General features: G+C 33.0%; 1 protein-coding gene and 1 long non-coding RNA gene across 2 annotated transcripts; one reads left to right on the forward strand and one right to left on the reverse strand.

Annotated features, from left to right (window-relative positions):
• Positions 1 to 2,390: 2,390 nt before the first annotated feature.
• LOC105331689 (uncharacterized) lies at positions 2,391 to 3,228 on the forward strand. Its single transcript, XR_900662.4, has 3 exons — positions 2,391 to 2,526; positions 2,709 to 2,857; positions 3,111 to 3,228. It is a non-coding gene; the product is annotated as an uncharacterized lncRNA (long non-coding RNA).
• Positions 3,229 to 3,726: 498 nt separating this feature from the next.
• On the reverse strand, positions 3,727 to 14,302 carry LOC105331688 (histone acetyltransferase KAT2A). Its single transcript, XM_011433996.4, has 17 exons — positions 14,075 to 14,302; positions 13,769 to 13,892; positions 12,890 to 13,035; positions 12,585 to 12,674; positions 9,450 to 9,631; positions 8,840 to 9,031; positions 8,589 to 8,695; positions 8,109 to 8,273; positions 7,607 to 7,752; positions 6,874 to 7,082; positions 6,435 to 6,561; positions 6,188 to 6,298; positions 5,831 to 5,974; positions 5,380 to 5,528; positions 5,227 to 5,293; positions 4,888 to 4,972; positions 3,727 to 4,089 (listed from the first exon to the last, which is right to left on the reverse strand). The coding sequence occupies exons 1-17, from the start codon at positions 14,264 to 14,266 to the stop codon at positions 3,896 to 3,898; spliced, it is 2,430 nt and encodes an 809-aa protein (XP_011432298.3). The 5' UTR covers positions 14,267 to 14,302; the 3' UTR covers positions 3,727 to 3,895.

Below are 14,302 nucleotides of genomic sequence, written 5' to 3' on the forward strand. Positions count from 1 at the left end.
CCAAAACATGCATACTGATATTGTATGTGCATTTCGAACTGCAGCTTTTCCCTCAAAATGTTGATGTAACAAAAGAGTAAACTTAGGCCTTTGAAACGTTTTATCTTTTTATCTTTGTTTTTTAGGAAAAACAATTATCAATTTAATACCATCAGTAAAAGAACAACTTTTCTTTTAGATCTGTTGTTTTCAGCGTAACGCAATAGCAGTTTTGTGTAAAGACAGCCTTACATACCCTACTAAAATCATAACCTATGAAAATAAGAGCTGCTCATGATGACTATTTGAATACCGTCTTTGGTGTATAAGAATTTAGCTATCTCATTAAAAAACACAGTTTTTCCTGCAGATTGTATAAAGATTTATTACACTTTAAGCTGTTGATCAGAATTAACCCAGAGTGAAAGATCTTTTCTGTAAAAGAAAAGAAAAATCAAGTTATAAACAGTTTCATGCTTATATTGCATTTATTCTAATTATCAAATCAAATAATTTAGTATAATTTTATTTAGGTAATAAACAGGGCTACCTTCCCGCTACACCCGGTACATGTACACCTCATCCACAGCGTGGCGGCGTCACAATACCCCGCTCTACATCTGATGGACTTACAGTGGGAGTTACACTGATACTGGTTGAGCGGACATCCAAACCCAGCAAAAGCCACATCTGCAGATACTTAATTTTGACGAGAGAAACATTTTAATCAAAAGAAGACAAGGTTTTGCTAGTATGAACCCATGTTTTAGATAAATTTTCATATTTATCAAAAAAAAATTATAATTATTTTCTCTCAAAATCTGAGTTTAGCGACAAAAATTACGTTAAGCCCTACCTAAACTAAAAGTCATTTTTTTTTTATTTTAAAAAGATTCTAACATACAGTTTTATAATTAGCAGAGCCAATATACACATATTAAAGAGAACATTTCCCCTTCATTTCTTATACAAAAATAGTCATGGCTGTTTACAATTTGTCGTTAACAATGAAGCACCAGTAACTAAATTAGGAATTTAATAGATAGCATTATTCCTAAAAATAAGACAAAAAATAAAATCCACTTTGACCACGTATCGTTTCAATTTGGTCTTCTATTTAAAAAAAAATTTATTAATGTCTGTAAAATGCAATTACCAATGGCTCAAAAGCACCAAACTTTTATTTATATTCAGCAAGAACTTTGTTAATTGAGAATAGCTAATTTAAAGCATACAAACCCATCAGTAGAACGGCCACTGTAAGAAGAGTGAATACTTTCATTTTGCTCGTTTTTTTAAATCTAAAAAAAATTGAAATTTCAAATTAAGTAACAAGCACACTAGAGGAGAATATTGTCACAACAAACGAATAACGTATAAAAACAAAGATCTTACCAGAAAGAGGATTTATGGAGATTCTGATTTGAAAAATCATAGCTGTTCTTTTATATACTGTGTTGAGAGTCAGAACACTATCACACGTGTTACATTTCATGACATAAATGAAGAATACAATGGTCATTGACAGAGCACCAAACATCACAAAGTTCCCCAACAGTAAATAGCGATGCTACTCTACAGGGTACATCGTCACGTTTATAATATTCTTACTAATATTTTTTTTTTAAATGATGTAAACATTAAATGTACTTTTTTGTATTTGAATGAACATTATATTTACATCAATATACATGTAAAGGAAAATATATAAAGGAATATGTAAATCAAATTATGATCGCTTTTTAAAAGTTTAGAGTTTAGTATTTCGATGGTATTTTTTGCAGACCAGATACTATGATTACTTCAGAAATTCATTCACGTTGGAATATGTGTTTTCCATCAGATGCATAATCTGCATTTTAAGAATAAATGTGATACATGTTAATGTCTTCCAGCCTCGAAAATGTGTAAATTATTTATCAATCAATACATGTGCATGTGGTACATACAGTACATGCAATTTATCCAAAATTCAAATTTGCAGTATTTATTCTGAACATTCATATGTAAAGTTTTATCACAGGGACAAGTAACATAGGTTGTGTTAATAAAACTTAATATGACGTCATCTTCAAAATTAATGTAAATGTAAAAATAAAAATGTCTTCTGCAATATTTGAGATGCGAACAACAAACAATTTGGCACTCTCTGTCTTGTGAAACACAAAATTTTAAGTTCCCCCTACCGTAACTAAAATCTATAAACTAGTTGGAACAGATTCTATATGTATAGTGATTTAATGACGGTTGTGATATGCCGATGGTCATTGAGTTGTTTGTGTATTAATTTATGCAAGCTATGCTTATTTTTATCTCTAGCGATCAGCAGTATATATAACAGTTCAGTTGCATCAAATAATCGCTATATGTGGTAAGAATTTTTTGTTTTTCTATTGGCAAGATACCAATTTTTATAATTCTACTTCTCCAAACTATCGATAAATAAAATGTTTTGGGAACTTTATACTTTCTAAACATTTCAGAAAAACATCGGTTGAAAAAAAATGAAGGTGTTTGTTTTTGTTGCGTTGACTTTCCTTGTAATGGGTGTGTATTCATTTACTTATAGACTGTAGTATCTTTAACAAACAAACTATTTGCTTTAATAAATTTGGTAACTTTGCAGTGTACCGTTCCATTGTAAAGTATTTATCTTTTAACGTACGTGTTACCTACGGGTATGATTTTAGGAACTTCAATACTCGTAAAAATTGACCTTTTTGTTTTAGTATCTACAAGTGTTGTCATCGCGGGGTTCCACTGCCCCACCAACGAGGCTCTATGTAACTCGTTCTGTAAAAGCAGAGGTTGTAAAAGAGGGTACTGCGACCCTGCAGTCCTGTGGCTGAGGTGCACATGTTCCGGATGTAGTGGATAGGTACATGCATGTATAACCAAAATATTCGAAGATGCATTTTTTCAGAGGTTTATTAATATAAGATGTATAAGATATACATGTACAAGATGTATAGGATTCTTTAATTTATTCAAATGGATTTGTTGAGATTTTTTTTAAATTTTGCGTGGATTGAATGAAGTGTACCGGTATACGTATAACCTTAGGAATGTTAATACATGTATATTCAATGTACGAGATCGTGTTTAATGTTAACGTTTTCTTTCTATTTCAGATCTAGAAGAAAGTCAACCTAACAAACGAAATAAATAATTATATTTCAGACAATTTTATTGCCTTCATTAATTTTATTAATCAATAATGCAGTTACTGCATCAAAACAAAAGTGTTTTGTGATCATTAAGGGCGCCAAGTTATGATTTCCATAGCTTCTTGCGTAATTTTATATTCATAATACGTTTGTGTCCAAACTAAGATCATTTACTAAAATGACCAACGTCTGATTACCCTATTGTTTTGAAACATCTCCTCTATTACTTCAGGTTTCAATATATAGCCAAGAATTAAAAGTCTAGTGATTTTGCATAACGTCATGCAAAAATAAAAACCAGTTGATAACGTTGAAAAATGTGCAGGATGTACCGAGAATTTCTAAATGGAAAAAAGATGTCATGTTTTCGCAAATATAAATCTCCATAGGACATCTGTTATTCATTGTTATACATTGGTTTTAATTGTACCTATTTGACAGGTATATGTATTTTCATTTGACAAAATGTGACAGAAAAGGTAAACTGAGACAAACCAACCAATATAAAACCTTATATGTACATAACTATGTTTTTTAGGAACCAGGAAATAGCAAGAAAACGAACCAATAAATCAAAACGTATACTTTTGTATCATTTATTCTAGAATAAAACTTTTCACAACAACGAGATTCATTGACAAGAATAAATAACAGTGATGACATGTAATGAATGGTAATATATGAATGTACATGTATATAATTATGTGTATGGTCAATGAAGAATGTAACATATTAAATCATTGATAAGTTCACTTCTCCACTAGTCCTGCATCCCTCAATTTCCCCATAACAAATTTTTCCAGCGTGTTAGCACATTTGTAGTATTCCGTGTCCGGTTTGTTGTATGACCGACAGTTTGTAAATATTCGCGTCATGTCTGCGATAAACAGTCTCTTGTGACAGTAGTAGCGGTTCTTTAATCTCTCAGCCATGGTTTTCAGATCTGAAATTTAATGTAAAACAATTGGGTTATAACTACTTCAGCATTATTTTTATATCACAGTAATAAAATAGTCATCTACACTTGAAAGGTAAAATACATAAAACAGATGCATTATTTTGTGTTTGATAAATGTGCTGTACTACTATTTTAAACAAAAAAGTTTTCTGTATATTAAAGGACCACATTCAATATGGTCCAACATCTGTCCCCCGTTTTTAAAAAAATTTCAAAAACACATCATATCATAATGCTATTTCAATAGCATATAAAAATAAATATGTAAGTAACAGAAATCTGGAAGTTTAAAGGCAAGGTTTGTTCCTTGTGCCTCTATAACGTTACGTAATTTGGCCATTTTCCACCATTTCCCCTAAAAACATGAAAAAATCACCAGTTTTTCTATATATTCAACAGTAAGAAGAATAAAGCGCATTGTTGCTCCAAAATAACTTTCATTTAAATAAATATATTATTGTTTATAATATTTTGCATATCATATTAAAAAATGGTGTTGGAGCAATCATGTGCTTGATGTTTCCTACTTAAAAAACTGATAATACCCAATTTGTAGCTTATTAAAAATATGTACTTTTTTGTGAAATTAAATCACCATCTATCATATATTTATAATGACATCAAACAGACAATTTATTTTGTTAAAACTTGAATTATAAATGTTTTAATCTTTCTAAATGCAAATTTCTAAAGCCCTATTAATGACTTTGAATTTTGGGGCATAAGAACACTCTATCCCTCACATAGTCCTTCCATAACCATTTCAAAGTTTCCTTCACATACCCATTGGGAATTTGATGTGGTCATAATAATCAGGGGCCTCGGATTTCTCCACTGGCTTCAAGAACGGCCAGGCACTGGCATGGCTCTGGAAATCAGATCACACACATATACTTTATAATGCATGAAATATTGTAAGCTTGTAAATAATACTGGTATGTCAGGGTTATCTTTAACCTGATCACATATATATTTTTGTAAAGTGGGCTCTGAAATTCAATCTATATTTCTCCAAAAAACCTAAAAAGTTCAAAGGTTATGTTTCGTATACATTGTATATGCATTAAGAAAAGAAGCATGCATGATGCCAGTGTTAAATGGGTGTCTGAATAGTTGGCCTACCCTGGTTTGCTGTATGATGGTCTTCAGTATGTTGTGTAGTTGGTCAGGGTCCATTGGGGCCTCCTTGCTGTACGCAAAAACTAAATTTATTATAGTTCTACAGAGTAAAACAACAACTGCAAACTTTTCGCAAAAATTTTATCATCCACTGACCTTTTGTCTGGGTCAGGTTTCCATCCCCGGTCCAATACCCCTGGGATGTTTTCAATCGGGATCTGCCTCACTCCCTCCTTAAAACACTTCAGGCCTGGATACACCTTCTGCATTTCTGCCTGTTTTCTTTCAATGATCTTTTTTACAATCTAGTTGAAAAAAAAGCAACAATCGATTGAAAACAGTGTTTCTTACTTTCAGCAGCAATTTTAAATTCCCCGGACATTTAGGCATGCATGATATTGCCCTCTTTAGTAGCTTGATAAGCATTCTGTCATTCTTAATCTTTTAATGGTAATTTGAAAATTTCCCTTGATGACTGCCAATTTTTTCAAAATATATGGTAATAAAAAGTTGACTATCTATTGATTTTTAAGATAAATAGTGAAAACATTGTTACATATCGCAAAATCTGAACTGAACATAGAGTCAAACCAATGCAGCTATTTACCTCTCTCTGTTTGCGTATGATGCTGGAGAAGTTGGTGTAGGAGATCTTTGGGTTGAGTTCACACCCCATGAGGGTGGCCCCTTCATAGTCCTTGATGTAGCCCAGGTACGCTGATTTGGACAACTTTATTTCTTTAGAGAAACCCTTTAAAAGTGTATAAAATCAAATTTGATCTATTTATATTTCATCATTTTACAAAAATATAGATAACAAAATATGAATTTATTTTCAATAAGCTAATTATTACAAGTTCTTTATAATCTGCAGATATTTACATTCTAGGATATGTTCATGATAACATTAGATATACAATTATTTTTTTACATCAATTCAGTGGAGGGTGCCACAGTTCAGTACCTGTTTCTTAAAATACCCAATAGCGTACTCGTCTGCAAACGTCAGGAAGTGGAGGATGCTGTGACTGATGTGGTAGTCCTTGAGGTGATTCATCATGTGAGTCCCATAACCCTACGAACATGTATACAACGGAAAATTGTATTAACATGTGAATTCCTTTACATTATAATTTGTAGAGAAATTTTATTGGACAGGATTATCCTTAATAAAAATATACATATTTCTTCTTAAGAGTAGTTGATCTGACCTTGACTTGTTCGTTGGAGGTGACGGCACAGAAGACGATCTCCGTGAAGCCCTGGGTGGGAAACATCCTGAAACAGATGCCTCCTATCACCTTGTTGTCCTTCACCAGGGCCAGGCACTTGTGTTTCCTTCAATGAATTTAAAACAGTGAGAATCCTCAATTCAAAACAGCTCTTACTACTGAATTCTCTTGAAAATTTATTCATCATAAAATATAAGTTTCTTCAGTTTATCATTGCCTGATTGCTGTACATACAGCAGTAATTTCAAATAAAAAGAATATACATGTAAGAGACCCATTTTTAACTGCAAATTATAATTGATTCATGATCTTAGCATAGACACTTTTGTTGATAAAGTGTTTGAGTCTTTGAGACAAAGTTACGAAAAGGATGTACAAGATGATTAATAAATTAGTTCACTATAAGATCACAACTTACGGATCAAACACGAGCCTGGTGATGTATTCTTTGGGCATTCTGGGTAACTGATGGGAGAAGACGTTCTGTAGGCCGATCAGCCAGACCAGGGTCTGTTTGGAGGGCTTCTTGCTGAGACTGTTCCCAACCACGTGAAACTCTATCACTCCTTTGTTCTCCTCCCGCCTGGCTGCTTCATCCCGAGCTACATGGGCTGGGAAAAGGGTGGGCTGTTGGAGAAGAAAATTTCATACTTCAAAATGTTCTATCAAATAAAAACATTTTCTTTTACTTAAAATCAGGAAAATAATTATATATTACAAATATTAACATTGAGATGCTAATGATTTTTTATCTTTAATGATTTGACCATAATTTTCCCATTTTTCTTCAAGGTTTAATCTCCCGATCTTTTTTCAATGTTCCCTGATGTTCAACTTTAAGTGCTACATCTGTGAGATACAAGTTGAACTTTGATATCTCGAAAACTGATATCTCAAATACAATGTATATAGTGAAGTGATTTTTAAGTTCCAACCACTTATTTTTTAAAGTATTTTACCCTCAATATCTCCAATACTAGGATATCTCGAAGTTTCTAAACAGTCCAAACTTCTTCGAGATAATGAAGTTTGACTACTTGGCAACAGTTGCATTAAGATTTTATTATTATTTTACAAATTTTATTTTCTTTGTTTTAATTGATTTATTTCACATAATACTGTAACTATGAGTGATTTTATATGAGACTTACATCTGGTCCCACCATCTGTTCTGGTTCAGTGATCGTGGCTACGATGTTGGTCACCAGGTCTGAGGGAACGTCACCTTCAATTCTCTTCCTCTTCACGTCCTCAGGACCAAATGTCTCCTCAAGTTTGCGCTTCAACTCGGAACTTCCTGTTAAAATATATCATAAGGCACTTCCATACAGATATTGAATACCTGTCATTAAAATGCCAAATGCCTATAGTTTGGTTGCAAAAGTACTATTCAGATACTGAGTTTTATATAAAATGTTAAAAAAGACTATTGCTGAAAATCTAAAGAAAAGCTACAAATTTACAACATATCAGAAATGTATACATTATATAAACATGTTTGTAACTTACTGATTGTATACTGAATGAAAGAATTTTAATAACAGACACCATTTAACAAAATTAATCAAAGGGACTTGTCGATAAAACTTAAAGAGCATAAAGAGAATTGAAAAATTTATTTTGGTTTATATTACCCACCATTCATGTGATTACCTGTATCAGACCTAGACGTCCGTCGAGCTGGCCCCACCCCGGGGCTTAGATTGATGGAGGTGAAGTTCTCGGCGGCCTCTTTAGAGGTGGGGGTGGTGGGCACGGATCCAATGGAGAGGAATCTGTTCAAACCACTCACTCCGGTGGCTGCTGTAGGGGTGGTGGCTGTAATTACATAAACAATGTAGTACTACATTTATATTAAAAACGTTATAATTCAAAGCACTTTCAACATAATGTACAGTAAACTTTACAGCCGTAAAATGCACAGTAAAAAATTCAGAAAAAATTTATTCCTAAAAAACTTGTACAACCCTGATCAATCAATGCATTAGACATTACCTTCTGTGTTTACTAAAATTTTGTGGATGATTAGATTTGACAGTGTATGGGTGAATGACTTACTGAAATTTAGATAACAGTACCTTATGATGTATGACCATAATTTAAATGTGGCAATTGTGGATGGTTGTAACTTACGTGTTGATGGAGGTGAACCAGCCACATTGGCAGCATTCTGTGAAAAATCGGGGTCCCAGATCGGAGAATTTGTACCGTAAACTTCCTCTTCCAACATTGACAAAAACCTTCAATGAAATTACATATTGATATAAAGGTGAAAGGGTATTTAAAAGATTGTTCATTAAACAAGATTATTCATAGCACTCAAAATAGTAAACAGGATAAGAAAAATAAACAGTTTCATCTTTTACCCTATAAATAAAATTTACCTAGGAAAATGGGTAAGGACAAGAGTTCGTTTTTCTGGTGGCATTCTCTCTTTCTCTGCACGGAATTTATCAAGGAGTTGTCTTCTCATGGTTTGGAACACAGACCTGAGCACGGTCCTGCCAAAGATCAGGGTCGTCTCATATCGCGGCAGACTGTCACAGAATGCTGGCACGTGACAGTAACAGAGCCACCTACAAATTGTACAACTTCAGCATTATAATCTTTTTTACAGGTCTATCAAAAAAACATTCTCAGAGCATTGCATAAGCAATACATGACCATCTGCCTATATGAATAGTTTATTTTGATATTAAGTGCAGTAAGAAATGTTTATGAAAAAATGTTTAAAATTGATCTGTTTTATCTGTTGATCATACACGATAAAGGTAAATTTTTATTCATAATCTAACACTAATAATCTAGACAGCAAGGTTCAAATTAGTTCACTAATCACTTATAAACTTAAGACAGAATCATACATGTATTACATAAGGTGGAACAGGTGTTGAAGATGCATTGGTTTCCTCTGCTTTAGTTTGATAGGAACAAAGAAAAATTCTCAAACTTGACTAAACTCCAATTTTAAAACTATTGATACTAGAGGGGCACCTTGTGTAGTTGACTTTGTAGGTTTGCATGTCCTCTGTCCCTGCATGCTGCTGTCGACTGGTGGGGGTCTCTAACTTCCAGTGATTCAAACAGTGTAAAAACATCTTGGCCAGATCATACATTGTCTGCCATTCCCTTTGAGCTAGGTGTCCAAATTTGTACACCACAAAATTTGTGACTCCCTGTTAGAAAACATAGGTAATCATAGATTACTAAGCTCACCGAGACGGAGCATCACCCTTATGAGACATCACCTTCATAAGACCACCTTTATCATTTTATATGAAAATCATACTTTATGATCTTGGATATTCATGGATTCTGTTTTGACAAAATATCGTATATCATCTGATAAATTTTTTTATGATCATCATATGTTCATATGTTAATCAATACAATGATATAAAATTAAATATTGCATCATGTCATATTTATAATATATATCATATAATACAATAAAATACTTTAATAAACAATAATGAGATATGATATTGTAACATATGATATGACATTGTATTGTGTTATACCTTATTGTATTTGATCACATAATACAATATCATAAAATATAATACAATATAGTATTATATTACAATATCATATTACATAATACATCATAACATTGAAACATGATATTATATTGTATAATATAGTATGATATTGTATTGAATGACACTGAAACATATTTGATACATTATATGATATTATATCATATAATGCAAAATAATTTGATTCTAACATTGTATCTTATCAAATGATACAATATTATGTGATAAAGTAAAATATTATAAAATACATTATTATATTATACATATTGTATCATATGACACAATAATATATATTACAATATCATATATTAATACAATTTCATGTGATATGATAATATATCATATAAACCAATATCATATCATACAATATCGTATGATACAATATTATATAATATTACAATATCATATAATACAATTTCAGATGATATAATTCTATATTACTGAAACCAATATCATATTATACAATATTGTATGATACAATATTATAGAATATACAATATTGCATCATAGGATACAATATAATATTTTGCAATATCTTATGTAATTGTATCATGTGATAAAATAATAAATTAAAAATACAATATAATATATACTATATTGTATCATAATATACAATACTATACATAACAATATCATGATACAATATCATAACATAAAATATCAAAAAAATTGATACAATCATATTGTATCGTATAACTTTTTATAATATAACATATGATATCATATTGTATCATATCAAACAATATTGTTTCATATCATACAATTCTATATCATAGGAATCATGTTATATCATTTATCATAAACACATCTATCTATCGAGCTGGTTTGAGTGAGGTAGGAGATTTCTTTAGCATCCTTGATAATGGAGATCAGGCTCTGCATCTGAAGCAACCTCTGCGTTTAATTTATAATAAAGTTAAATCAACTATGCAAGCTATCATCTATAAAACATGTCCTCTGTTCCAAAAAACTAAACCTCATCCAGCATCCGAAACCTATGGCTCAGTTTCAGCATTCAAGCCCATCAGGTGCATTGGTATCATAAGACACATTATCCATGCAAGTTTGGTGAAGTTTGGACCAGTAATAACTAAGATATCATCATCAGAGGGCACTAGCAATTAAAACCTTAACTTCCTCCAGCATCCGCAACCTATGGCTCAGATTCAGCATCCATGCCTGTCAGGAGCATCTGTATCATAAGACACACCATCCATTCAAGTTTGGTGAAGTTAGGACCTGTAATAACTAAGATTTATTTTTTAGCATCCTTGATAATGGAGATCAAGCTCTGCATCTGAAGCTACCTCTGTGATTCATTCATATTACAGTTAAATCAACTATACAAGTTTAAAATAGTACTATCATCTATTAAACATGTGACCTGTTCCAAAAAATGTAACTTTATCCAGCATCCAAAACCTATGGCTCAGACTCAGCATTCAAGCCTGTCAGGTGCATCAGTATCATAAGACACACCATCCATGGAAGTCTGGTGAAGTAAGGACAAGTAATAACTAAGATATCATCATCAGAGTGCACCTGTTTCAAAAACTTTATTTAACCAGCTCTTAAAACCTTAACCTCCTCCAGCATCCGAAACCTATGGCTCAGATTCAGCATTCCAGCTTGTCAGGTGCATCAGTATCATAAGACGCACCATCCATACAAGTTTGGTGAAGTTAGGACCAGTAGTAACTAAGATATAATCATCAGAGGGCACCTGCAACAAAAACTTTAACCAGCTCTAAAAACCTTAACCTCTTCCAGCATCCGAGACCTATTGCTCAGATTCAGCATTCAAGCTTGTCAGGTGCATCAGTATCATAAGACGCATCATCCATACAAGTTTAGTGAAGTTAGGACCAGTAGTAACTTAGATATTGCTATCAATGGGCACCTGCAACAAAAACTTTAACCTGCTCCAAAAACCTTAACCTCCTCCAGCATCCGAAACCTATAGCTCAGATTCAGCACTCAAGCCTGTCTGGTGCATCAGTATCATAAGACACACCATCCATGCAAGTTTGGTGAAGTACGGACCAGCAGTAACTAAGATATTGCTATCAAAGGGCACCTGCAACAAAAACTTTAACCTGGTCCAACAACCTTAACCTCCTCCAGCATCTGAAATTTAGGACCCAGATTCAGCATCCAAGTCTTTCAAGTCCATAAGTAGGTCCAGATGCATCATCCATGCAAGTTTGGTGAAGATAGGACAAGTAATAGCTTAGATACAGGACCTGCAACAAAAACTTTAACCAGGTCCGGACGCCGACGCCGAGGGTATAGCATAAGCTCTCCTTGACTTCGTCTCGATGAGCTAAAAATGATTTCTTATCAACAAAATGGGGCATATTTCTATATTTATTAACAATTTGTTTGATACACAGAAGTCTGAACATTTCAAAGTAAAATAAAAATAACTGTAAATGGACAAGTTTCAAAAAATAGAAATTTTAAAAATCTTTCCCACTTATCAATTTCAAACTTTAAATTGTATTACAATCTATTAAACATATGATAAATGAGTTTAATCAAAATATCTCTATCTTGCTTTTCTGCCATTATATTTTTAACCTGAACAAACCTTTGCTATGCTTGGTTTTTCAAATGGAGGACTCCCTAATGGGCCTTCAATAGTGGGGCTACTCATATTCAAGATGCACTTTCTTAAAAGCTACAACAAAACAACAAAGATATTGGTTAAGAATAGACGTTAACTATTTACAGTCTGTAGTTGGTCATCATCTATAGACCTACCTGGAAACTGTTACGAAGAAAACAAGAGTAAATTCCTCTTTGACTATGTTGTTGCCTTACTAATTAAGAGTTAGATTTACTAAATTCGGAAATATTTTATTTTGATCCTTCCATTAGAGAGGTTTTCCATACTTTGAATAGGAAGAAGTAGACTTGTTTTGTCTCGGCATCCTCCTCTTTGTGGACACACATAAACAGGTTCTCTACATCCACCACTATCCTCAGCAGGCGGTTCAACTCCTCCTCAGCTGTATTATCCAAGTGGGATACATGGGCACCTGTAGGATAAACAGAAACTTATCTGGGCCTTAATTTACCTCACACATGACAGGTGTGAGAAAATGTTGCACCTGTATATTATCCAAGTTTATACATAAGCACTTATAAATGTAAGAAAGAGAAAACGTTTCCTAGACCTTTACCTTATGAAAACTAATATACCGATAAAAAATTTCTTTATGGTAAGGCCCAAGAAAAAAAAGTGTTTGTTTCCGCTTTTCCGACCCACCCTAGCTTTTACCCCCCGACTCAAAACTTTTTTTAAGGATTTTTGATGGAAAATCGTTTATTTTCGTTTTTATCCGATTTGGAAAAAAATTTATTCAAAATTTTGGTCACAAAAACGTTTGAAGGAGTTACTCTTCTCAAATCAGTGTAACTCAAATGTTTTGTTTCAAAATGGCGGTATGTTTCCATGTGTTGTAGATTTTAATAATGCTCTCATCGTTGGCAGAGGAAGTATCTGATATATAATATCATTTTTGTGTTTTCTTAAGACCAGCTTAATAGTCAGGAATGATATTAAAAGTATTTCTCATTTTATACCATTCAACAGTGTCAGTATCTAACCGGCATGTATGGATACTGCAATATTAAAGGGAAAAAAAATATTTGACCAAAAAAAAAAATTCCGACCGACGACCCTCCTTTTTTTCAGCATGAAAGCGGAAACAAACCATTTTTTTTGTTAGGCCTAAATGAACATGTGTGTGGGTAATGAACCCAGCTTACTCAGTGTGTGATTACAGCTTCTGCAAGGATCTGTCAGATTGGCTAGGGGTTGAGAGACATCCACTCGTGGAGGGGTAGGGGGAGGGTTGGGGTTCTTCCAGCCATTGCACTTGCAATTCTCTGTCTGAAAAAAAAACATATTTTTTTATGCAACTCTGAAAACATTAATTCTGTATTTAATAAAAGTAACGTAGTTTTCGCATTATATTTTGGTATCAGTGAAATTAAATGTCAATTTGATGCAAAAAATTGGTGAGAAAACTTCTTTGCAAAGGGAGACAACTCTATTGTTTACAAATTATTTACCTTGCATGATGAATATACTGCCAGTTTCTCCAGCTTTTTCGTTCTCGAGTAATTTTTAACCATCGCCTTCTTTTGTGCAATACGCTGTAGATTGTTGGGACGCGACATTTCGCCCGTTGACCCCTGTGAAACAGATTGCTTTCCTTGATTTTGTGCCTCATTATTTGGCAGAAGCTTTTCATCGTCGGCCATTTCGATCGCTTACAACAATTCAGCGGAAGGCCGCTT

The sequence above is a fragment of the Magallana gigas genome, chromosome 4, assembly GCF_963853765.1.
Source record: "Magallana gigas chromosome 4, xbMagGiga1.1, whole genome shotgun sequence".
Lineage (NCBI taxonomy): Eukaryota > Metazoa > Mollusca > Bivalvia > Ostreida > Ostreidae > Magallana > Magallana gigas.

What these genes read in the sequence shown, in the direction of transcription:
- LOC105331688 (XM_011433996.4), bottom strand. Translation starts at nt 14,266, where the DNA reads ATGGCCGACGATGAAAAGCTTCTGCCAAATAATGAGGCACAAAATCAA. An exon ending in AACAGATGGTGGGACCAGAT is followed by an intron (nt 7,083 to 7,606) that starts GTAAGTCTCATA and finishes CTTCTCCAACAG; the next exon opens with CCCACCCTTTTCCCAGCCCA. An exon ending in CCTCCAACGAACAAGTCAAG is followed by an intron (nt 6,299 to 6,434) that starts GTCAGATCAACT and finishes ACATGTTCGTAG; the next exon opens with GGTTATGGGACTCACATGAT.